The sequence below is a fragment of the Columba livia genome, chromosome 1, assembly GCF_036013475.1.
Source record: "Columba livia isolate bColLiv1 breed racing homer chromosome 1, bColLiv1.pat.W.v2, whole genome shotgun sequence".
Classification (NCBI taxonomy): Eukaryota; Metazoa; Chordata; class Aves; order Columbiformes; family Columbidae; genus Columba; species Columba livia.
The window spans coordinates 1268620-1293635 of record NC_088602.1 but is presented as its reverse complement, the minus strand read 5'-3'; the positions used below and the strand labels follow the sequence as shown (position 1 = coordinate 1293635).

Sequence of the window (25016 nt, the reverse complement as noted above, 5' to 3'; positions counted from 1 at the left end):
AAATCAAAGACATTGAGGGAAGGTGGAAAGGAGAAGGTGATAAGCGGAACAAAATTCTTTTAGAAACCCTTAGGCCTAATGTAACCACACTAAGCCTAATGTAACAAGACTAGGCATAATGTAACAGGAACTTCATAGAGACTTATCTAGAGACTGGATATGAGGCAAACCAGGATGTCCTTGGTTTGCAAGCTGGGAAAGTCGAATGTTTCACTTATTGAAGAAAGAGCTCCGTGACCTTTGCTGTATAGTAGTACAAAACGACAATACACTTACACTGAAGAAATTAGGTCAAAAAATATGGCACAGGGTAAGGGACACCAGGCTGCAAAGACTACTGGGGGCAACTAGAAACCTTCAGTAAAGACCCACAAATACCAAAGATGGATTTAAGGGAGGGAATATGTAAATAGTTCATGCTTAGTGTATGAACTAAGCAGTAGAAACCAATGAATGTGCAATTGGTATGTGCAATAAATACCAAGAAGTGTCAGGCATGTACACATTCGATTAGAAGAACAATCCTCCGAGCATCCGGCACACTGCAATAAAAATGCCTGCTTTTTAGCACTTTCAAAACAATGCTCAGTAGTCTTTTTGCCGACTTTTTGGTATCCAACAGGAAAGTGACAGACTGGACAAAACTCGCCTTTTCCAACAGACAGTGTTGGTGGGAGGTCCTGCACTTGATGGGCCATCCCTGGAGGTCCAGACCCTGGGGTCCAGCCTCGGGGCAGCTCAGCCTTTACCGTGGGGGAGCTTCCTGGGGGCTCTGGCCCATGTCAGCAAGTGGCCACCACCCCAGGGTCTGCCCAGAGGAGAGAGCTGGTACCTAAGAGAAAAGTTAGAAGAAAGGTTACACAGATGGTAGGTCACAAGAATGGTGTTTATTGTTAAGACGAGCAGTGAAGAGCTGAAGGGAAACACGCTTACTCTGAGTAGATAAGAAAAAAGACCAACTAGTGTAGGAACTGGTTCAGCATGACCACGAGGTTCCAAGTAGAGTAACGAAAGAACTGTGCATGCCCAGGACTTGAGTTCATTGAAAGGACAATGTGATGAAGACTCCTTACTTCCTCCCATAACCCTCGAAAGACCACCAACTCACTGCTCTGTGCAGGTGCTAGAGACATCTGCATATGGTTAGTGTTTCCAAGAAATGTAATACATATGTAAAGCACTTTCCAGATATGTAATGAATATGTTTGATCTGTGCGAGGGTGAAAAATCATGGACTCCACACAATCCAATATGAATTGAAGCGAAGCCATTTATTACAGAAACAAGCCTCCTTATATAAGCAGTTCTTTCCTGATCACACGTCCACGCTCCACGCGTGCATTAGCTGATTGGATATTGTCCGTGTTCCCGAGCTGTCCACGCGCCCGAGTCTCACTGCTAATAGGTCTGTTGATTCACATTGTGTTTTCAGCTTTCCAAGGTGGCCTTGAAATTCTTTTGGGCTTGACTAGTTTAACAACAAATCTCCATCTAATAGAAACCCATCCACGCGTTAACTTCAAGAAAATCCCTCAAATCTCCCACAGCTCCCCCTTTTTGTTCTTGAACCAGACAGGCCTTGTTTACAACACGCTGAATCATCTTTGAAATACACTGCAACATACAATCACATCATTAACAACATAATTACAATGACATATAATGCAGTTGAGCCTTACCTAATAAGATCAAACAACTACCCACCTATTCCCAGGCTTTTAAACCATTTGTCAAACCCTAATTCTACTATGACAATCTTAGTAATGTGCTGGTTTAGTTTGTCTAAAATACTATGAATAGATTCCCAAGGATCAGAGAAGTGAATACAACACATTCTCTCAAATTCTTCACAGCCATGACCTAGTGTTAAAAGTAAGAGATCTATAACTGCGTGATTTTGTAGAGTAGTATGCCTAATAGCATCAACTGCTACTATTAACTGAGTTAGCATCTCAGAAGTAGATTAGCCTGTTTAAAAGACCAATAGCTTAACTTTGATATGTCTCCTAAAGCCTGACCAGCTGCTACACAAGGGAGAAGGAGTGCAGTACATACTATGGTAGGAACGTCCCATAATTTTACCTCATTTTTGCATTGACTATCTCAGTGTAATATCGCCCTTTTGGCTCTCCTGATGTTTGCTCAAATTGCCATTCCCCACAGAAGGTACACCACCTGCTTGCTAACAGGCTTCTAGACCACCAGGTCTGTGAGCATCTGTAACACTGAATTAGGATCCACGGTTTACATCTGAAACAGTCCTCACAACTTCTCTCCCTCCTGTCCATCTGCATCCGTTGAATCTTTGTTGTCTTTATTCAGCCATGGCTTGACCCGTTTTGCGGGAATCCACTTCGATCCTTGGCCTGTAATGACACGAGCATAACCTTTTCCACAAGTTATTCATTGATGTGGCCTTTTCCATTGACCACTAACTAGTGACTTGACCATAAGTAATGTAGGTTCTTTCTGATTTAGCATGGTTTTGGGTCATACTTGCAAAGTGTTTCGTCACATACAGTGCTTTTGACAACTGGCTTTGTGGTGTTTCCCCTACTTCTCCCCCTTTTTAAAAAATAAACAAACAAACAAACAAGTTCAGAATCAGATACGTGCATTGGACCTTGACTACGTACTCAAAATCACAAATCAAATTTAGAGGTTCCTCCTTAAACAGCTCTAAGTAATGTAAAGCTGCACCAAGTTCTGCTAATAGGGTTGAACCTTCAGTAATTTTTACAGAATGATGCCAATCGTTATCTTCACGCCAGACCACTACAGCTTTATGAGACTGCCCAGAACCACCAACAAAACTGTGCAAGTATGTAGGATCAGACCAGATACACGTATGGTCTGTGACCTGGTGACAAAGACTTGCAGGTTCTGCATCAATTTACATTTAGGCATGCCAAAAGCTGTGCTGTTAAGAAAACCAGCTAGTGCAATTTACAAGGACATAGATTGTAAATTTAAAAAAAAAGATCAGAATTCAGTTTCAGAAATGGTACATATATGACAAAAGGATCATGGCCTATTAAGACTTAAATTCATTCCCTGCATTTTCTTGATCAGAGTAACAATCGGTATATCAGTCTGTTAGCATTCTCATCATACTGTCCCACAATAGCCACAGGTTGTTTCTATGTTGTAGCTATAAAAAGACAAATCTGCAAGTCCAATTGAATACAGTTAGATTGTAAGGTTGTCATAAATTTATTCATCCAATTTCTAACTCCATTTTGGCTGTCATATTTATTGGGTATTGTTTTCTCTTACCGGACCGAAGTCCTGTTTCAGTTCTATCAGTGTAGTGTTCGCTTTATCAAAACACTGACTGTTAACACTAGTGGAAATACAGCATTTGAAATTTCCTTGGAGATTTCTCACTTGCAGCAAGCAGATCTGAACCATCCCAGCAGCTTCTTGTGGGACATGCAACTAAACAGAATTCTCAGAAAACGTTATTTGAGCTTACAATTTACTTAACAAATCTTGACCCAAGAGAGGTATGGGGCTTTCTGGCAAATACAAGAAGTCATATGGTAAAACTTTGTTCCAAATTTGGCATTCCATTGGTCTCAAGCAATGGCATTTCTTTCATTCTCTCCCATGACCTCAAAAACTATCACGGTGAATTTACTAAGAAGTCTCTTACAACCAGTTACCACAGAATAAGTCTATTAATAAATTTTTACTTTAATTTCCCATTTTCATTAGAACTACGGATCTGCTAGGGATGCCTTTAAATTTCACCCCCAGGCTTCTCCATTTAGTATTACAGCATCGCTGCAGTGGGGGGAGAGAAACCCCCCCCTTTCACCGCTTTAAAAGCGGGCAGCCAGGTTTTTCCATTTGCTTTTCTTTCTCTTCTTGCTGCAGTTCAGATGTACCAAGGCCACGCAGACGGTGTAATTGCTGGTATGAAGTAGGAGGCTCTGGCAAACTCCTCAGTTACAATGAGCTGAGTTTATCTTGCAGCTCGACACAGGCCTGTGATATTTTGCTTTTTTGTTTTCCCATTTCATTCCAACCATAATACACTTTATATGCAATTCCAAGTAGCTCAGCAATACTTACATTCCTTAGCTTCATTTACCTTTTAAAATTTGTAGATGTCAAAAGCCAGCATATTAAACGTCAATCCATTATTACACTTTCCTAAATCCAAATCAGTTCATATTCTAGCAACTTTTAAATACAACCTCATCCAAGTTCACATCCATCGTAGCATTTAGTTTTCTTTCCCATACCTCCAACTAGCACATAAATCAAATGCAAATCAAAGTTCAACAACTTAAATTATTTTCTGGTCTCAAAATTATTAGATAACAATATGAGCAATAACTTTGTTGTATAAGGATGCATCCTAAGGGGGAGCAAGGTGGTATTTTAGCAGTGGAACAGGTTCCCATTTTGTAATTATCACCCCAAACAACATTCTTTTGGTACCAAATACATATATATGCAAACTAAAATACTGAGCTCAGATACGCAAACCAAACACCAAGTTCAAATATGCAGATGGATCACAGTTACACTAATTCAAGATGATATCTCGATTTTAGCATTGCACATTTGGGCCGCTCACTGCTCAGCAGGTGGAGGCACCGCTGGGTCTTCTGACAAAACAGGTCAGTGCGGCTGGAGCCCCATCGGCACCCGCCCCCGCTGCCCTAGCAAGCTGGTCTGGGCAAGGCTTTGATTAGCGTCTCATCTGGGGCGCTGCAACTGCTATCCCAAAAACAGGGTTCTTTACCTACTGTGCACACAAAAGAGCCAAGTTTAGTACACCGAGATGAGACACAGCCTATCACAGAGCTGCACAAGGCTGAATGCCGGAATAAAGCTAGAAAGAAAAATAACAGCTGCTACGCACAAAATCTTATCATCACATTCACGCAGTCTAAGAACTAAATTACTCATGATCTTCGGTATCATCACAAAATGCACATTTTAAGTCCATGGAATCTCATTATTTAGCAGTCTGTGAAATCACCATACCACACAACAAAGACTTACCAGAACTGCAACATGCTTAGACAGATACCCACAAAGAAAACAGGTTAATGAGGAAAGCATCTTGCAGACTTCAGGAAGTTTCCTGTGACCTGTGTGTTATCACTTAATTCTCTCTCAGCTTGTTGAAGTTCAAACCGTCCCACCTGTGAAACTGTCTGTAATGATCTAATGATCTCCTGCAGAGATTTATTTTGTCCTGCTCTTCTCGCCTTAAAACCAACATTAATTGAAACACAGTGTTATACTTCAAGGTTCTATCCTCCAACCACTTTTCCCATTCATCTTACTGACACAGCAGCCACCATCAATCATAACATTTCACAAGATCTTACTTCCTCATATTTCCAAGTGCTTTCCCATGTTTTAAAACACCTAGCAATACCGCTTTCTTAGGAACACGACTGAAGACAGTCGTTTCCGACCCCATTTCACAAGTAAAAACCATGAGAAGAGGGAGGGAGGGGGGAAGCACAGGACTGCTTGCAGCGCGAGTGGGAAAACTGGGGAGAAAGTTTTGCGGAGTAATTACACCACAAAGAAACAATTCTAACAACAACCAGTAAAACAATTAACTCACATTCCTGACAAGCAGCTTGATTTTCAGAGAGGCAATACACAGAAGCACGTAATATGTACTGTAACACCCGCAGATAACACGTTGACAGCAAACATTAGCATTCTCTACTGCTAATTTCAACGCCAGTGTGCCCTTAGCTTCTAAGTTTTCAGCCTGCTTATTGATGGCTTCTTGAAGATGGTCAATAAATTGCATGTAATTCTCGTTGGGACCCTGATTAATAGTTGTAAATGATCTGGCTGCTTTGTCGGTTTCTGGCACCTTTATCATAGCTTGATATGCAAGGTCCGTTTACTGCCTCAGGATTTCAGAAACCAATCGTGCCTGTAATTGTGGTGTGCCAATTAGTGTCTCTTCCAAGAGCTGGGGGATGCCTTTCAACAAATCCCCATGTTTCTGTCCTAAATGATCTATAGCTGTTGCATTGCACAGGTCTAATTTTGCTGACCTGCGAGGGGGAGATGGGACCCGTCCGAGTAGACAAGGCAAAGGAATGTTTGCCAACAGCCACCCGGCCCGTCCCCACCAGCCGGCGTGTCCCGCCGTGTCTCGGTGCCCCCGAGCCCAGGACTCCATTTGCAGGGGACCCGAGTGGCCAGGGGTGGCGGGCAGGGCCAGGGGCCGCAAGGACACAGCGGTGCTCCCGGTGCCCGCCCCCCCGAGCCGAGCGGGGCGGAGCGGCAGGACTACACCTCCCGTGCTGCACCGGCGGCGGGCGGCCCTCCCGGGCTGACGCTGCCGGCGGTTCCCGCCGCCGCCTTTGTCCGTGCGGGGCTGGCGGCGCGGCCCCGGCGCAGGTAGGGGCGGCGGGCGGCGGGCCCGCGGCACGGGGATGGGCGCTGCTGGCCCGCGGGGTCCCGCCGGAGGGGACTCGGCCCCGACGGCCTCCCCGTGCTCTCCCCTCCGCCGGCCGCCCCCCAGCCCTGCCGGACCCCCCCGCACTCCCCTTAGGGCCCGGCTCCCCCCGGCGCTCCGGCCTTTCCCCGGCTCGCCCCGTGGCCCCCGTGCAACGCGGACACGCTGCTCCGTGTCTCAGCCGTCCGGGCCCCCCTCGATCCGGCCCTGGCGGCCCTGGCGCTGGGAAGGGCACTTGTGGAGCACTGGAGGAGGATTTGGGTGCTTGGGAGCTTCCAAAACCCCCTTTTTCACGTGGCTCTTTCTCACCTTTGCCCCAAGCTGGATGGGTCCCTTGGTCTGTCCTTTTCCCAGTACCTGTGAAGGCTCGAGGTGCAGGGAAGGCAGCTGTGGGCAGGTGAGTGAAGTTGTGCCCGTGATTTCTTCACAGAAATGTTGTGCTTGCAGGGACCACCTGTCCTGGCTGTGCTGGTGCGGCTGGTGACGGGACAGGCATCTCATGTGGAATCCGGAGCATCCCGCCTCCCTCTTCCCGGATCAATACCTGCACAGGCCTCCATCTCCGCACCGAGAGCAGCGACGCGCCGGGCTCCAGGCTGCTGCGGCAAGGTGGGGGTCAGGCACGGCCCCGGCTCTGAGGACACCACGGGCTGGGATTGCCATGGTTGGTTCCATGGTGTAGCAGTGTCAGCAAAACACCCGTGAGACCCGCTGTGTTGGGAGTCTGGTTGGTACAGTTGGTGGGAGAGGGAAGTGTTTTGAGACCCGGTGTGGTGCAGGGTGCTCCCGTTCCTGCCCGCTGAGCCGCACCACGGGCAGGGGCAGGCAGGAGCGTGCCTGCTGCCAGGCCTCGGGCCAGCCCTTGTGTCACGGTGCTGTGCCCGGTCCTGGTGGGTGATCTGGCTTGTGGGATGGGTGGGGGACAGGGCACAGTTCCTACTGCTCTGGAGTGGGTCCCTAATTGGTACGAGCAGGGGAAACCTGCCTGTAAGCCTGCCAGCCCTGCCCCTCTGCTGGCACAGCAGTGGAGTGTCACCCAGGCACCTGCTGACGCAGCCCCCTGTACCACAGTGACCCTGCTTTGCTGCTTGGCTGTGCCACCGCCCCTCTGCCCTCACCCTTCCCTTGCACAGGATGCTCCAAGATCTCCTGGGGTTGTCTTCGGGATGCCAGAGCCCCCAGTGCCAGCGAGGCCCTGCTTGGCAGGGGCAGGATTTCGGCAGAGGTGTTTAGCAACCGTGCGGTGGGGTGTGCTGAGCCGGGTGTGCTTCTTGCTGCAGATGTCGCTGACGTTTGAGGACGTGGCGCTCTACTTCTCCCCCGAGGAGTGGGCAAAGCTGTCGGGCTGTCAGCGGCAACTCTACCGGGAGGTGATGCTGGAGAACTACCAGATGGTCGCCTCGCTGGGTGAGGACTCTCTCTGGTGATGTTGGGCTGGGGTCAAGCTGGAATTTGGACCTTTAACTGAGCTGGAGCTCTTTAAAAGGAAAATCTAGCTGTCGCCATTGCTGCCTGAGCACTGACATAGCGGTTGGGTTAGCAGGTTTTACCCTGCCAGGCAGCCTGGCTGGAGAAGGAGAGAGGAGCGGGATGGGGGGGGATGCTGGGGCTGTGGGTGCGGGGGCCGGTGCTGCTGTCCCGGCAGTGCGGGAGAGGGGGCTTCTCTCTGTGCCCCGGACAGGCTGGGCCAATGTTAAGCCAGAGATCATCTGCAGGATGGAGCAAGAAGAGACTCTATGCTTGCCGGACCCCCGTGGGGGGCAGCAGAGGCACCACTCTGTGCCAGGTGAGTACCAAGGGTCTGGCAGAGGTGTGTGGGGTTCAAGTGGCACCTTCCCCTTTTCCTAGGTGGTCCATGCACCAGGAATGGTGGGTGGCTGGTGGGGTGCCCATGCTGCTCACCGTGTTGAGAGGTCCTACATGCCCACTCTGTCCCTGGCAGTGACCCCTGTCTTTCCTTCCCAGCAGCTGTTGGCCCTGGGGTACAGAGGGAGACCAAGGGGCTCCCAGAGGAGCTGCTGGCACCCACTGCCCTGTTCCAAACTATGCCCAACCCAGGTGGGAGGTGGCAGGGGGGCTTGTCCTGTGACCAGCTGGGCGGGAGGAAGGAGGATCAGTTGGGGCACCCACGCCTCCCCCCACTCCTAGACGCCCATTCATTGGAGAAGAGCCCTGCCACGTGCCCCAAGTGCAACAATAGCTTCAAGACAGCACTGGATGTCCATGTGCGGAGCCACATACGTGAGCATCCCTTCCACTGCACTCTCTGTGACAAGAGCTACATCTACAAGCAGAACCTGCTGACTCACCATCATGTGCACAGCGGAGAGAAGCCCTTTGCCTGCAGCGACTGCAGCAAGAGCTTTGTCAGCAGGCGGAGTCTGCTGAGGCACCAGCGTGTCCACACTGGGGAGAAGCCCTTCACCTGCACTGACTGTGGCAAGAGCTTTGGCTTCAACAATGTTCTGGTGAACCACCAGCGCATCCACACTGCGGAGAAGCCCTTCAGCTGTACCGTCTGCGGCAAGAGCTTCAGGGAGAGGACAAACCTTATCAGCCACCAGCGCATCCACACAGGGGAGCGTCCCTTCACCTGCACTGACTGTGGCAAGAGCTTTGTCCAGAGGCAGCACTTGCAAAGTCACCAGCGCATCCACACCGGGGAGAAGCCCTTCACCTGCAGCAAGTGTGGCAAGAGCTTCAGGGAGAAGAAGAAACTTGTCATCCACCAGCGCATCCACACAGGGGAGCGTCCCTTCACCTGCACCGACTGCAGCAAGAGCTTTACCCAGAGGCAGCAACTGCTGAGGCACCAGCTCATCCACACTGGGGAGAAGATGTTTGCCTGCAGCGACTGTGGAAAGAGCTTCAGGGATAAGAAGGAGCTCATCATCCACCAGCGTGTCCACACCGGGGACAAGCCCTTCACCTGCACCGACTGTGGCAAGAGCTTTGTCAGCAGGCCAAACCTGCTGAAGCACCAGCGTGTCCACACCAGGGAGAAGCCCTTCACCTGCACTGACTGCGGCAAGAGCTTCAGTCACAGGGTGACCCTCACCATCCACGAGCGCATTCACACCAGGGAGATGCCCTTCACCTGCACCCACTGCCCCAAGGCCTTCAATGACAAGAGGTACCTCACCATCCATGAACGCATCCACACTGGGGAGAAGCCCTATAAGTGTGATGTGTGCGTCAAAACCTTCAGGCAGAAGCACCACCTGAAGACCCACCAGCAGGTGCACCATGGCCCAGGGGTGCTGCCAGAGGCCAACTAGTGGGAAAAAGGGGGTCTGTCCCTGGTCGGGGGGCAGGCAGAGGCCAAGCCCTTCCAGTGCGGTGTCTGTGAGAAGCAGGTTTGGAAGTAGAAGATCACACTGGCTCACCAGCGCACCCACGGCACCCCCAGCCTGCAGCCGCCTCCACAGCCCGGCACCCCCTGAATCTGCTCTTGAAGTGCCCATGGGGCACTGGGGGCTGTTTTGATGGTGGCTGTTGGGGGATGTCCTGGTTTCGGTTGGGATAGAGTTAATATTCTTCCTACTAGCTAGCATTGTGCTGTTTTGTATTGAGGATGAGAATAATGTTGCTAATACCTGGATGTTTGGAGTTGTTGCTGAGCAGTCAAGGACTATTCAGGTTCTGGTGCCCTGCCAGCTGGGAGGGGGCACAGCCGGGACAGCTGAAACAAAGTGGCCAAAGGGCTGTTCCTTACCATATGAGGTCATGCTCAGTATAGAAACTGGGAGGACTTGGCCAGGAGCACCACAGCTCAGGGACGGGATGGGCATCAGTCATCAAGTGGTGAGCAATTGTGTTGTGCATCACTTATTTTGTATGTTCTTACATCATCATCGTCGTCATTATTCTTTTTCTCTTCTATCCTATTAAACTGTCTTCATTTCAACCCACATCACATTTCAACACACATCACTGGATGAGCCAAATTTAAGTTTTATGTTAATCATTTAGCTTAAATAAGTACATTTTTAATAGCGTGGGTCACTTAGAATTATAAGATTGTTTATTTTTAGTATACTATCTGCTTCACGTTTCTTAGTAGCTAAATGTGCTGACATCTTAAACTGTGTGTTGTAAAGTTCTGCTTATATGCACCACACTTGTGTCTACTTGAGCAAAACAAAGCGGCTACAAACCATCAACACCACCTGCATGATATGGCTGTTTTGCACATTGTAGAGCAAAACAGGACCCACCTGAGGCCAATAATACCTTCAAGGCTGGCACGAAGTTGCTGTGGACCATCAATGACATCTGAAGCAAAAGAAGATAAGGGTCTGACTGAAGACAGTGTAAGGATCCAATGAGAATCAAGAAGACCCCAGACTCAAATATTAGTATTGGATGGGATCATCACATGAGGGGCAGGTATAATGATATATACTGTGAGGGTATAATTACCCAGGGACTTAGATGCTGGGCTCAGCGGCTCTGTGAAGGCACCCAGCTCGAACTGACCCTGCTGCTGGACCAGTCCATTCAACTGTTTATTTTGACAAGCTTTGATGCCTGAGAGGTTGCTTCAAGAGACATGGGATCCAGACTTTAGAGTGACTTGGAGGTAAGCAGGTTGAGATGCAGGATGAAACATGGATGTGGCAGTACGCTGAGATCAGTCCTGTGAGGAGCCACAAGAGTCGTCGAGTGTGAGAACAAGCAGTGGGACAGTATGCTACGTGATAGAAAAAAGGAAGGAACACATACATTAAGGACAGGGGAATAGTGTGTGATAGATTAAAAAGCATGTATGGCAGTAACTTTGGAAACACAAAATATATCACTTATGTAATGGCTAACTAAGCAAATCAGCAAGTGCTTGAGTAAGCACCATACAAAGTATAAATGAAAGCCTGAGTTTGTAATAAATGTCTCTCCGTGACCCTTACTGAGAGTCCATGCCTCATTCACTGCACTTGGAAATCCCAGACAAGCTATATGAAGAATCAGGTGAGCACGTAGAATCCTTTGGCCATTAACTCAAATAATCCCTTACGTGTTTTCCCTTTACCCTCTATGTGTCTCTTAGACATGCACAGTTGATCATGTCTGGGACTACGTTTAGATCCAGCTGCATCTGCATTCCTCTCTCAGAAGGAGTTTAGAGAGCAAGGGGTTCCATTCTGAACCTCCTGATTCAACAGGAGGGCTTCTCTCTACCCTTTCACATCTCCTGTCCCTGTGTAAATCACCCTAAAACAACTTTCACCTGATTCTCCTTGGCATATTTCCCCCGTGCAGGAAGTACTAGAGTGAGCATTGTCATCAAACTGTGTTACTTTATTTTCTTTAAGTGATGTGAACGCCACTCTGCAGCAAGCAGGACCCTGAATCACTGTTGTGTGACAAATTGGCGTAGTCGGCAGGATGGCAGGTAATATCGCTGAATTCAGAGCCATGGGGTGAGTCCGAGTTCCGAATCCTTAGAAGAATGAGCTCGTGATAACTGGCACAACAGGGAAGATGTGGAAAAACAGCTAAAAGTGGCCAGGGGCCATATAAAAGATGGAAAGGGAAAAGGAATGATTTGCAAAATGTTAGACACTTGCCTAGAAGCCACATGTCAGGAGAGGAAAAGCCTAAATAGAGAAAACTAAGATCTGAAAGAGCAAATAGAAGGTAAGAAAGCTCCTGCGTGATTACTGTCCTTGGAAACTGAGCAGCTGCAGAAATAGTTACATGAAGAAAAAGATAAAACCCAGAAATGGAGGGAAAGATGGAAATTATATTTACGCGGGCTCATTTTGCCCCTGATATTCTACAGATGTGGAAACTAATTGTGTCCCCTGAATAATGGGATGGAAATATACAGGGTGACCCTCATGACAGTGAACCCCAGGACTATCACTCTTTGTCTGTCTCAGACCTTTCTGAATATGAAGTCAGACAAATCATTAGGACAGTCTTGACTACCTCAGCATGGTGCTGCATGGTATCATTGGAAAAACACTCCCTGGGATCTGGTGCAATTGGCAAATTTTCAAGAAAAATATGGCAGAAAACCCAGTGAAACTGAAACAAAATCATAGAATGTGCAGAGCTGAAAGGGACCCAGAAGGATCATCAAGTCCAACTCCGGTCCCCACGTAGGACAACGCCAAAATTTCTACCATGTTTCTGAGGGCATTGTCCAAACTCTTCTTGAACCTTTTCCTCAAGTCCAACCTGACCTGCCACATCTTCCTAACATTCCCTGGGGTTCTGTCTCTGTTCAGCAGAGAGAAGAGCTCAGCCCTGACCCTCCTGCTGAGGAACCTGCAGACCCATGAGCTCTGTCCTCAGTCTGCTCTGCTCCAGCTGAACAAACCCAGGGACTTCAGCTACTCCTCATACGGCTTCATCTCCAAACCCTTCACCAACTTTATGGCCTCCTCTACCCCCTCTCTGGTAGCTTTATCTCCTTTTTATCCTGTGTCCCTGCACACAGAGAATGCTCCAGATGTGGTGGCACCAGTGCAGAGCAGAGCAAGACAATCCCCTCCTTGCTTGGCTGGCTGTGCTGTGCTGGATGCACCCAGCAGATGGTTGACCCTCTTGGCTGCCAGGACACACTGTTGGCTCTTGTTCAACTTGCTGTTGACCAGAGTTCAGTATCTCCCAGGATAATCTTCTCCATCATTTTGCCAGGTACAGAAGTGAGACTGGCAGGCCTGCAGTTACCGGGGTCATCGCTCTTGCACTTCTTGAAGACTGGGATGTTCACCAGCTTCCAGACAACTGGGAACTCTCCACATTCCCAAGAGTGTTGAAAAATCAAGGAGAGAGGTCTCTCTATGACATCAGTTGTCTCTTTAAGTACCCTCAGATGAATCCCTTAAGGTTCCATCTTGTTGAAACAGTAAATCCTGCACAATTTTGGGGTTGGCTGGGATTTTATCATTCTCACAGTCATGGTTCTGTAGACCAGGACTCCGAGCTATCTCTTTGCTGCTGACATGGAGAACCAAAAATGGGTAACAGCCTGAGAACCTTACCAGCCTAAGGAGTTCTCCAGTAACGTCTCTTGCCCTGGCCCCAGGGAGGCAGCAGACTTTGCTGTGGGTTGGGTCTGGTTGGCGTATCGGACCCTCTGTACCTCTCAGAAAGGGGGGAACTACCCGCTTTTGGTCTTAACAAGAGTGGTTTTGATGCAGGGGGTAGGTTGCCTAGACAACCCTTCCATTCCAGAAGGGCTCTTGTCCGCATCACCGATTGTCTGCCCATCCATTTCCAGGGCCTCATACCTCTTGTGTACGGGCACCTGAGAAGGCAGGGCAGGCTGAGGGTGTATTCGCCTGCTGCCTGGAGCATTAACCCGCTTCTGTTCTCCCCCATGTCCTGGGTCTCTTCCTTCTGCCTGGTGGCCTGAGAGTAGGGGGTCCTTTGTTTCTTGTGCCATGGTGGGCTTCCGTACCTGTCTCAGGGGTGGTAGAGTGCAATTCCACCAGTCAATCTCCTTCTCTTCTTCCCTGATACTCCTCAGCATGGACACCTCCTCCCGAAGCTGTTACCAGTGTCACAAGGAATAATTTAGGGTTCTGCTTGCTGCAGAACAATGTTTAGGTTTCTTAAAGAGTTCGGTGGCAGGTTCACTCTGTTATTTACTGCATAGGGGAGATATACCAAGCCAAATGCTGCTTACCTTCTCTCCAGGTGCCTGCATCCATTCACAAAGGAAACTTTCAGGCGTCTTCTTTCCCTGATAACTGTTTGCTCCAGGGGCTGTGTCTTGGAGCTCCAGAGACAAAATTTCAGGCGAGGTTTATATCCGTCACAATGCAAATGTTTGGGATTCTTCTATCCCTGACAACCGTACATTCCAGAGCCTGTACTTAGAGCTCCAGAGACAAACTTTCGGGGAGACCAGTAACCACATGCAAAGCAAACTTTCAGGAAACAAAATTCTCAGGAAAAAAGTGGATCCTGTTTTGCTCTGTGAGGTACAAAACAGGCCTTATAAAACACGCAGGTTCTGCTGACAGTTTGTAGCTGCTTAGTTTTGCTCAAGTAGACACAAGTTGGTTGAATATGAGCAGATCTTTACAACACACAGTTTAAGATGTCCGCAAATTTAGCTACAAGGTAACACGAAGCAGACAGTACACTAAAACTCACACAACATTATACATCTAATTGCTTCATTCTATTTAAAACTTTTTATTTTTAGGCTAAATGATTAACATTAAACTTAAATTGGGCTCATCCGGTGACATGTGTAAAACTCGTGGGTTGAGGTTAAGGCAGTTTAATAGGATAGAATAGCAAAGGAATAATTACAATGGTGATGATGTAAGAATATACAAAAAAGTGATGCACAGCACAATTGCTCACCACTCACTGACCGATGTCTGACACTGTCTGTCCCTGAGCTGCAGTGCCCCCAGCCAAGTTCCCCCAGTTTCTATACAGGACATGATACCATATGGTAAGGAACAGCCCTTTGGCCACTTTGTTTCAGCTGTCCCGGCTGTGCCCCCTCCCAGCTGGCAGGGCACCAGAACCTGAAAAGTCCTTGACTGCTCAGCAACAGCTAAAACATCTGTGTATTAGCAACATTCTTCTCATCTTCAATCCAAAACACAGCACTATACCAGCTAGTAGGAAGAATATTAACTCTGATCCAAACAAAACCAGGACATCCCCCCACATCCCCCCACAACAGCCCCCAGGCCCCATTGGCCCCTCAGCAGCAGATTCAGGGGGTGCCGGGCTGCGGAGGCGGCTGCAGGCTGGGGGTGCCGTGGGTGCGCTGGTGAGCCAGCATGAGCCTCTCCTTCCAAAACCGCTTCTCGCAGACACCGCACTGGAAGGGCTTGGCCTCTGCCTGTGTCTGCACTGGGGATGGACCTTCCCTCTCTCCCTGGCCACCCAACTGCACCACCCATGGACCATGGTGCACCCACTGCTGGTGGATGTCCAGGTGGTACTTCTGCCGGAAGGTCTGCCTGCACTCGCTGCACTTGTAGGGCTTCTCCCCAGTGTGGATGTGCTTGTGGTTGGTGAGGATCCTCTTGTCTCTGAAGGTCTTGGGACACTGGGTGCAGACGAAAGGACACTCCCTGGTGTGGAGGCGCTTATGGATGATGAAAGTCTTCTTCTCCCTGAAGCTCTTGCCGCAGTGGCTGCAGATGAAGGGCTTCTCCCCGGTGTGCTCACGCCTGTGACTCACCAGGTAATTCTTATGGCTGAAGCTCTTGCCGCGGTCAGTGCAGGTGAAGGGCTTCTCCCCGGTGTGGAGGCGCTGGTGTATGATCAGGATGCTCTTCTGGCGCAAACACTTGCCACAATGGATGTAGGCAAAGGGCTTCTCACCAGTATGGATGCGTTGGTGCTTCTTCAGGTAGCCATGGTGCCTGAAGCACTGGCCGCAGTGGCTGCAGGTGTAGGGCTTCTCACCTGTATGGCTCCGCATGTGGACATTTAGCATCGCCTGCTTCCCAAAGCTCTTGTTGCACTCAGGGGACGTGGGGCGGCTCTTCTCCTGCTGCTGGGGGGCTGGGAGGGGGCGTGGATGAGGGCGCCTCAACTGGATCCCCCAGCTCCCACCCTCAGGGACATCCTCTGCCTCTCTCTGTGACCTGGGGCTGGCAGTTGCTGGGGAGGAGAGGCCAGTGTGCCGAAAGGCTCGCCGGCAGGGAAGACAACCGGCTTGGCTAAACAGGGAGATTCTGAAGGAAATCAGAAATAAAAAGAGTATTTATCGACTGTGGAAAAAAGGGCTGGCTACTTATGAGGAATTTATGAAAATAGCTAGATCGTGCAGAAAAAAAATCAAGGAAACAAAAGTGCAATTTGAAGTTAATTTGGCCAATTCTGTTAGGGATAATAAAAAGTCCTTCTTTAAATACATTAATAACAAAAGGAGGGGCAAGGAAAACCTCCATTCTCTGCTGAGCTTTGAGGGAAATATAGTTAACAAAGATGAGGAGAAAGCTGAGGTACTTAATACCTACTTTGCCTCAGTTTTTACCCATAAGACAGGTGGCCCTTGGGACAACTGGCCTCTAGAGGTGGTTGACAGAGATAGGAAGCCAAATAGCCCCCTTGTGTTCCAGGAGGAAATCGTTGGTGACTTACTGAGCCATCTGGATCCTCACAAGTCTATGGGACCAGAAGGGATCCATCCTAGGGTGATGAGGGAGCTAGTGGAAGGGCTCGCCAAGCCGTTCTCCATCATATTCCAGCAGTCCTGGCTCACTGGGGAGGTCCCATACGATTGGAAATTGTCGGATGTTAAACCTAATCCACAAAAAGGGCTGCAGAGCTGACCCTGGCAACTACAGGCCTGTCAGCCTGACCTCGGTGCCTGGCAGGGTTATGGAGCAGATCATCCTGAATGGAATCACACAGCACCTTCAGGATGGACAAGGGATCAGACCCAGCCAGCATGGGTTTAGGAGGGGCAGGTCCTGTCTGACCAACCTGATCTCCTTTTATCATCAGGTGATCCACCTGGTGGATGAGGGGAAAGCTGTGGATGTGGTCTATCTGGACTTCAGCAAGGCCTTTGACACTGTCTCCCATAATATACTCCTGCAAAAGCTGGTAGCCCACGGCTTGGACAAGTGCACTCTCTGCTGGGTTAAGAACTGGCTGGAGGGCCGGGCCCAGAGAGTGCTGGTGAATGGGGCTGCATCCAGCTGGCGCCCGGTCACTAGTGGTGTTCTCCAGGGGTCAGTGTTGGGTCCAGTCCTGTTTAACATCTTTATTGACGATTTAGATGAGGGGATTGAGACCATCATCAGCAAATCTGCTGATGACACCAAGTTGGGAGGGAGTGTCAACCTGCTGGAAGGCAGGAGGGCTCTGCAGAGGGATCTGGATAGACTGGAAAAATGGGCCGATTCTGATGGGATGAAGTTCAGCAAGGCCAAGTGCAGGGTCCTGCCCTTTGGCCACAACCACCCCCTGCAGCGCTCCAGGCTGGGCACAGAGTGGCTGGAGAGCAGTCAGACAGAAAGGGACCTGGGGGACTAATGGACAGGAAGCTCAACATGAGCCAACAGTGTGCCCAGGTGGCCAAGAAGGCCAATGGTGTCCTGTCCTGTATCCAAACCAGCGTGGTCAGCAGGACAAGGGCAGTGATCCTTCCCCTGTGCTCTGCATTGGGGAGGCCACACCTGGAGTGTTGTGTTCAGTTCTGGGCCCCTCAGCTCAGGAAAGAGATTGAAGTGCTGGAGCGGGTCCAGAGAAGAGCAACAAGACTGGGGAAGGGACTGGAACACAAGCCCTATGGGGAGAGGCTGAGGGAGCTGGGCTTGTTTAGTCTGGAGAAGAGGAGGCTTAGAGCTGAGCTCAGCACTCTCTAGAACTACTTAAAGGGCAGTTCTAGCCAGGTGGGGATTGGGCTCTTCTCCCAGGCAGTCAGCAATAGGACAAGGGGCCATGGGCTTCAACTTAAATTTAGGCTGGATATTAGAAAGCAATTATTTGCGGAGAAAGTGGTCAGGCATTGGAATGGCTGCCCAGGGAGGTGCTGGACTCACTGGCCATGGAGGTTTTTAAACTGAGATTGGACATGGCACTTAGTGCCATGATCTAGTCAATGGACTGGAGTTGGACCAAGGGTTGGACTTGATGATCTCTGAGGTCTTTTCCAACCCAGCTGATTCTGTGATTCTGTGACAGTCACTGCTGGGGACAGGATGGGATCATAGGACCCCTCTCCATGGGGAGTGAGACAGGCACCCTGCCAACCCCCCCCACCCTTCCTGGCACACAGAGCACCTGAGGCAAGAGACGGTACCCCCTGAACTCCCAAAAAGCCCACAAAGACTCCTGGTACCCACCTGGCACAGGGCTCTGGTGCCTCTGCCGCTCCCCGGGGGGCTCTGGCACATACGGTGTCTCTTTTCGCTCCATCTTGCAGATGATCTCTGGCTTGTTGGTGGCCCAGCCTGTCCGGGGCACAGAGAGAAGCCCCCTCTCCCGCACTCCAGGGAAAGACCCCTACTCACTGAACATGCACGGTAAGAATAGTACTAGGTAACTTGTATGCAAATATTGTAACCAATCAGCCCTACTGGCCTGCACTGAGGGTGTATGTATAGTAATAAATTTTTGTATAAGTGACTGAGACTTTTGTGTTGCTGGCATGCTATTTGATCTAGCATGAAGACTTGTACTTGCAGAAACACTGAAGCAGGAAACTGTTAATCTTTAAGGAACAATACGCCTGCAGAAACTAGACATAGTACAACCTAAGCAAACATGTTCTTAGCACCCATTAAAAAGATAAAGCAGAACTACGTGACTTTTGGGGTGCAACAAGATAACAACATGCATGCTCAAGAATGGGGTCAAGGACTGGCCATCTACAACTTCAGCGGCATCAGACAAAGAAGACTACCAGAGACCCCATTCGAAGACCCCCAAATACCAAAAAAGGACTTCTGATAAGAGGTGTAACTATGTAAAAATCCTATGTTTAATGCATAAGCTAAGTGGTAGAAACTAATTAATATGTAATCAGTGTGTGTAATAAATACTGGGAAGCTTAAGTGATAGGCGTGCTCGATTAGATGGACCCAAGTGCCCAACACACCCCAATAGAGAATGCCTGCTTTTTAGAACTCTCAAAACGGTATTAAAGAGTTTTACTGCTGACTTTTTGGTACCAGTACAGCTCTGTAATAAAATAAATATCACAGAATCACAGAATGTGAGGGGTTGGAAGGGCCCTGGAAAGCTCACCCAGTGCAATCCCCCCATGGAGCAGGAACACCCAGATGAGGTTACACAGGAAGGTGTCCAGGCGGGTTGGAATGTCTGCACAGAAGGAGACTCCACAACCCCCTGGGCAGCCTGGGCCAGGCTCTGCCACCCTCACCAGGAACAAGTTGCTTCTTAAATTCAAGTGCAACCTCCTGTGTTCCAGTTTGCACCCATTGCCCCTTGTCCTGTCACTGGTTGTCACCAGAAGAGCCTGGCTCCATCCTCCTGACACTCCCCCTTTCCATACTGATCCCCAGGAATGAGTCCCCCCTCAGTCTCCTCTTGTCCAGCTCCAGAGCCCCAGCTCCCTCAGCCTTTCCTCACACGGGAGATGCTCCACTCCCTCCAGCATCTTGGTGGCTGCGCTGGACTCTCTCCAGCAGTTCCCTGTCCTGCTGGAACTGAGGGGCCACAACTGGACACAATATTCCAGGTGTGGTCTCCCCAGGGCAGAGCAGAGGGGCAGGAGAACCTCTCTGACCTACTGACCACCCCCTTCTAACCCACCCCAGGTACCATTGGCTTCCTGGCCACAAGGGCCCAGTGCTGGCTCATGGTCACCCTGCTGTCCCCAGGACCCCCAGGTCCCTTTCCCCTACACTGCTCTCCAACAGCTCATTCCCCAACTTACACTGGAACCTGGGGTTGTTCCTGCCCAGATACAAGACTCTACACTTGCCCTTGTTCTATTTCATTAAATATTTCCCTGCCCAACTCTCCAGCCTGTCCAGGTCTCGCTGGATGGCAGCACAGCCTTCTGGCATATCAGCCACTCCTCTCACCTCTGTGTGCACAATGTTGCTCATTTGCATGCACTCCAGGTAAAGGACCCTGTTTTAGGTGACGTGTGGAACGAACTTCACAACCCATGAGGTTATGAAGAAGGTACATTTATTCAGCGCTGGGCACATGGGATAATTCCACCAAAAACGTGTGCAAATCCCCAGCAGCCACGAACTTGGTTAAATGCTAAAAAGTATTACATATTCATTAAAATTCTAGGAATGCCTATACATATTCATAAAGTGTCCCCAAGAAGGCGGTTCTTATTACAATGAGTTCTGGGAAATCATTTCCATAGTCTCCACCTTCGGCTCCTCCTGGTTGCGCCTGTGCAGTGCGTCCTGGTGGTCGTGGGCCGGGGTCTTTTGGATGAAGGCTGCAGTCTACCTCGCTGTAAACCTTTACCTCTGGCCTGGTATGCTGAGCTGGCTGAGGCTCAAACTGGTGAGCTGGTTACAGCTGGATCATCATCTTCTTTTGTTCTCAAGACACCCATTATCTCATTGTCACAATCCATTTGGTGGGCTCAGGATGGTTCTTTTACCTTGATCTTGAAGTGCAAAATTAAGGCAACCGAAATGCCAAGGGGTTATAATTCAACCAGTGTAACTTTACTATTTTGCCCGTAAAGCGGCACGTGATAGAGACAATGAAGAAAAAGGAAAGAAAAGGGGAGGAAAGAGGATTATAGCTACCAGCACAGGTCCAAAGGTGTCCCAATGGTCCCAGGTCCCAAACAGCATCCCGGTCCTCCATCATGATCCGTGGGGAGATCTCTCCGAGGTTCGGTTAGGAACCCTCTTTTATGCTAAGAAACAGCACCTCATCCCTCCTCTCTCCCATGGATTGAGTGAGGCCAATCTCCACCTTCGTTTCATGATCCAGAGTTAACTGCGCAGACCCAAATAGTCCCCGCTTCACTTGCCAGAACCTGTCTGCGCCTGCGCCGCCTCATGTTCAGGGGTCTCTTACTTGTCCGCTGGTGACCTCAAGACCCTCTGCAAGCCCCTGCGCAGGCTCCTCTTTGTTTGCCTTAGTAACAGGGAGGAGGTTGGGCAAGTTTGGCTGAGGCAGCAGGTGAAATCCATCTTCTGGACAGCAGCTACTGTTACATGTAGTCCCAGGTATCAGAGACTCCCTATATCACGCAGATCTTTCTCTCAGGGTGTTTGTTTCTTGGTATCTCTCCAAGTCCCTGATGGCAATGTTGAGGCAAATACTGTTCTTCGGACCGACTCCTACACTCATCCACCCAAGGACGCAGCTGGGTTTTTATCTTTGCAAGGCCTGTGAAGTCGTCAGCAAGCCCCTGTTTCTCATACAGTAAGTTATACAAAGCTCTAAGCTAGGTAATTGCTATGTGGTTAACTCTTTCTTAGTTAGTTAGCTAGTTAGTTAGTAAGTTAGGTCCCTGTATCATAGGGACAGTGGTAGAGCCAGCCTGGAGGGTCCTGGACCACGCTGGGATGTGGTTCTTCATTTTGGCTCCTCCCTTTCGGACCGGTCGCCCGCCCGCAGAGCCATCCGACGCCGGTGCACCCGCTGCAGGTGGCTGTTCTGCTGGTGCTTCTGCCGGAAGGTCTTCCCGCACTCGCTGCAGTTGTAGGGCTTCTCCCCGGTGTGGATGCGCTCGTGGATGGTGAGGGTCCTCTTGTCCCTGAAGGTTTTGGGACACTGGGTGCAGATGAAGGGACGTTCCCCGGTGTGAAGGCGCTCATGGGTCACCAGTAGTTTCTTCTCCTTGAAGCTCTTGCCGCAGTGGCTGCAGATGAAGGGCTTCTCCCCCGTGTGCTTAAGCCTGTGGCTCACCAGGTAATTCTTACGGGTGAAGCTCTTGCCGCAGTCGGTGCAGGTGAAGGGCTTCTCCCCAGTGTGGATGCGCTGGTGTAACATCAGGACGCTGTTCTGGCAGAAACTCTTGCCACAGTAGGTGCAGGTGAAGGGCTTCTCACCGGTGTGGATGCGCTGGTGCCTCTTCAGGTGGCTTCCCTGCGTGAAGCACTGGCCGCAGTGACTGCAGATGAAGGGCTTCTCACCAGTGTGCACACGCTGGTGCTTGAGCAGGTCCTCCTTCCCTGGGAAGCTCTTGCCACAGTCAGTGCAGTGGAAGGGACGCTCACGCATGTGGCTCCGCACCTGGACATCCAGCACTGTCTGGCTCTCGAAGCTTTTGTTGTGATTGCGGCATGTGGGGGCGCTCCTCTCCAGTGGCTGAAAGTCTGGGAGGCGGTGAAGATGAGGACACTTGAACTGGCTCCCACCCTCGGGAACACCATTGGCCACCCTCTGGGTCCTGGGGCCAACGGATCCTGGGGAAGACAGGCTGGGGTCACTGCCAGGGACAGCATGGGCAGGTGGGGTCCTGGCCCATGGGGAGCACCTCAGGCAACCCACCAGACCCCCACTTCCTGGTACACGGAGCATCTGGGGCAAGGGAAAGTGAACCCCCCATGCTCCCCAATACTGACCTGGCAGAGAAGTCCGGTGCCTCTGCCGCTTCCTGGGAGGCTCTGGCACACACGGTGTCTCTTCTCGCTCCATCTTGCAGATGATCTCAGGTTTGATGGTGGCCCAGCCTGTCCGGGGCACAGAGAGAAGCCCCCTCTCCCGCACTGCCGGGACAGCAGCACCGGCCCCCGCACCCACAGCCCCAGCATCCCCCCCACCCCGCTCCTCTCTCCTGTCCCTGCCAGGCTGCGGCTTCAGCCCCCACATCCCTGCACCTACAGCCTCCTCTCGCCTCGCCCCCGTCACCTCGGCCACTCTCCTGCAGACAGGACACCTGGGAACAGCTCAAAGCTGCACCTGGGAGGTTTGGACTGGATGTGAGGAAGCATTTCTGTACTGAGGGGGTGGTCAATCCCTGGAACAGCCTGCCTGGAAAAGTAGACAATGCCCCAAGCCTGTCCCTGTTTGAGAGACATTTGGACAATGCCCTTAACAAGATGCTGCAGCTTGTGGTCAGCCCTGAAGTGGTCACGCAGTTGGACTAGATGAGCACTGTAAGCCACTTCCATCTCAAATGGGCTATTCCATCCCATCCCATTTTCTCTCCCAGGAACACTCTACACTAGGGGCTGCCAAACAGGTTAAAACCCACAATTACAACAGCTATGTCTGCAATCAGGCAGAGCTGGATTTTCCTTTTCAAGAGCTCCAGCTCAGTTACAAGTGTTAATTCCCTCTTGATCCTAGTTCTGAGGTTCCAGAGAGTCCTCACCCAGCGAGGCGACCATCTCATAGTTCTCCAGCATCACCTCCCGGTAGAGCTGCCGCTGACAGCCCGACAGCTTTGCCCACTCCTTGGGGGAGAAGTAGAGCGCCACGTCCTCAAACGTCAGCGACATCTGCAGCAAGAAGCACACCCGGCTCAGCACACCCCACCGCAAGGTTGCTCAACACCTCTGCTGAAATCCAGCCCCTGCCGGGCAGGGCTCCGCTGGCACTGGGGGCTCTGGCATCATGAGGGCAGCGCTGGGAGAGCTCGGAGCACCCTGTGCAAGGGAAGGCTGAGGGCAGAGGGGCAGTGTTGGCACAGCCAGGCAGCACAGCATGGTTACTGCAGCACAGGGGGCTCTCTCAGCAGGTTCCTGGGTTGGGGACACCCCACCAGCTGTGCCAGCAGAGGGGCAGGGCTGGCAGGCTTCGAGGCAGGTTTCCCCTGCCCGTACCAATTAGGGACCCACGCCAGAGCAGTAGGAACTGTGCCCTGTCCCACACCCATCCCACTAGCCAGATCACCCACCAGGACCGGGCACAGCACCGTGACACAAGGGCTGGCCCGAGGCCTGGCAGCAGGCACGCTCCTGCCTGCCCCTGCCCGTGGTGCGGCTCAGCGGGCAGGAACGAGAGCACCCTGCACCGCACCGGGTCTCAAAACACTTCTCTCCCACACCTCCTGTTCCAACCAGACTCCCAACACAGCTGGTCCCACAGGTGTTTTGCCGCTGCTGCACCATGGAACCAACCACGGCAATCCCAGCCCGTGGTGTCCCCAGAGCCGGGGCCGTGCCTGACCCCCACCTTGCCGCAGCAGCCTGGAGCCCGGCGCGTCGCTGCTCTCGGCGCAGAGATGGAGGCCCGTGCAGGTATTGATCCGGGAAGAGGGAGGCGGGATGCTCCGGATTCCACATGAGGTGCCTGTCCCGTCACCAGCCGCACCAGCACAGCCAGGACAGATGGTCCCTACAAACACAGCATTTTCATGAAGAAATCAGGGGCACAAGTTCACTCACCTGCCCACAGCTGCCTTCCCTGCACCCCGAGCCTTCACAGGTATGGGAAAAGGACTGACCCAAAGAGCATCGCCCACCGACCCAGCCAGCTCGGGGCTAAGCCGAGAAAGAGCCACGAGAAAAAGGGGTTTTGGAAGCTGCCGAGTACCCAAATCTTGCTCCGGTGCCCCACAAGGGCAGCAAGAAGATGTGCGGGGGTCTCCCGGGGGTCTGAGCACCCGGTCCGGCCCCAGCCCAGCCCTTCCCAGCGCCGGGGCCGCCAGGGCCGGATCCAGGGGGGCCCGGGCGGCTGGGACACGGAGCAGCGTGTCCGCGTTGCACGGGGGCCACGGGGCGAGCCGGGGAAAGGCCGGAGCGCCGGGGGGAGCCGGGCCCTAAGGGGAGTGCGGGGGGGTCCGGCAGGGCTGGGGGGCGGCCGGCGGAGGGGAGAGCACGGGAGAGGCCGTCGGGGCCGAGTCCCCTCCGCCGGGACCCCGCGGGCCAGCAGCGCCCATCCCCGTGCCGCGGGCCCGCCGCCCGCCGCCCCTACCTGCGCCGGGGCCGCGCCGCCAGCCCCGCACGGACAAAGGCGGCGCCGGGAGCCGCCGGCAGCGTCAGCCCGGGAGGGCCGCCCGCCGCCGGTGCAGCACGGGAGGTGTAGTCCTGCCGCTCCGCCCCGCTCGGCTCGGGGGGGCGGGCACCGGGAGCACCGCTGTGTCCTTGCGGCCCCTGGCCCTGCCCGCCACCCCTGGCCACTCGGGTCCTCTGCAAATGGAGTCCTGGGCTCGGGGCACCGAGACACGGCGGGACATGGAGGGGTGTCAGTCTGGGTGCTGCGGTATCACTGGGGTGCTGGG

General features: G+C 51.7%; 4 protein-coding genes across 6 annotated transcripts in view; 1 reads left to right on the top strand and 3 right to left on the bottom strand.

Moving 5' to 3' along the window:
• The window catches only part of LOC102097218 (uncharacterized), a 44287-nt gene extending 32930 nt beyond the window's left edge, over positions 1-11357 (top strand). The window contains exons 11-15 of the mRNA XM_065049554.1: positions 6029-6393; positions 6899-7060; positions 7732-7858; positions 8133-8237; positions 8417-11357. Coding sequence (XP_064905626.1) covers positions 6029-6393; positions 6899-7060; positions 7732-7858; positions 8133-8237; positions 8417-9729 — 2072 coding nt within the window. The 3' untranslated portion in view covers positions 9730-11357. The remainder of the gene's footprint in view (positions 1-6028; positions 6394-6898; positions 7061-7731; positions 7859-8132; positions 8238-8416) is intronic.
• LOC110355413 (gastrula zinc finger protein XlCGF57.1-like) overlaps positions 1-18325 on the bottom strand; it is a 99570-nt gene extending 81245 nt beyond the window's left edge. Inside the window, exon 1 of the mRNA XM_065049662.1 lies at positions 18238-18325. Within this exon, the coding sequence (XP_064905734.1) occupies positions 18238-18310 (73 nt within the window). The 5' untranslated portion in view covers positions 18311-18325. The remainder of the gene's footprint in view (positions 1-18237) is intronic.
• Positions 1-24104, bottom strand: part of LOC106145972 (zinc finger protein 585A) — a 69231-nt gene extending 45127 nt beyond the window's left edge. For 2 of the 3 annotated variants that reach the window (XM_065049580.1, XM_065049581.1), the window contains exons 1-2: positions 23969-24104; positions 23166-23292 (exon numbers count right to left, since the gene is read on the bottom strand). In XM_065049580.1, coding sequence (XP_064905652.1) covers positions 23166-23292 — 127 coding nt within the window. In that variant the 5' untranslated portion in view covers positions 23969-24104. Of the gene's footprint in view, positions 1-22699; positions 22831-23165; positions 23293-23968 lie in introns of those variants that run through there. The other variant, XM_065049588.1, reaches the window with a different exon arrangement.
• On the bottom strand, positions 14587-16025 carry LOC135578291 (gastrula zinc finger protein XlCGF49.1-like). The gene has a single exon (XM_065049733.1). It carries the CDS (start codon positions 15873-15875, stop codon positions 15144-15146), a length of 732 nt encoding a protein of 243 aa, XP_064905805.1. The 5' UTR covers positions 15876-16025; the 3' UTR covers positions 14587-15143.
• Positions 24105-25016: the final 912 nt, after the last annotated feature.

What these genes read in the sequence shown, in the direction of transcription:
- LOC135578291 (XM_065049733.1), bottom strand. Translation starts at nt 15,875, where the DNA reads ATGCTAAATGTCCACATGCGGAGCCATACAGGTGAGAAGCCCTACACC.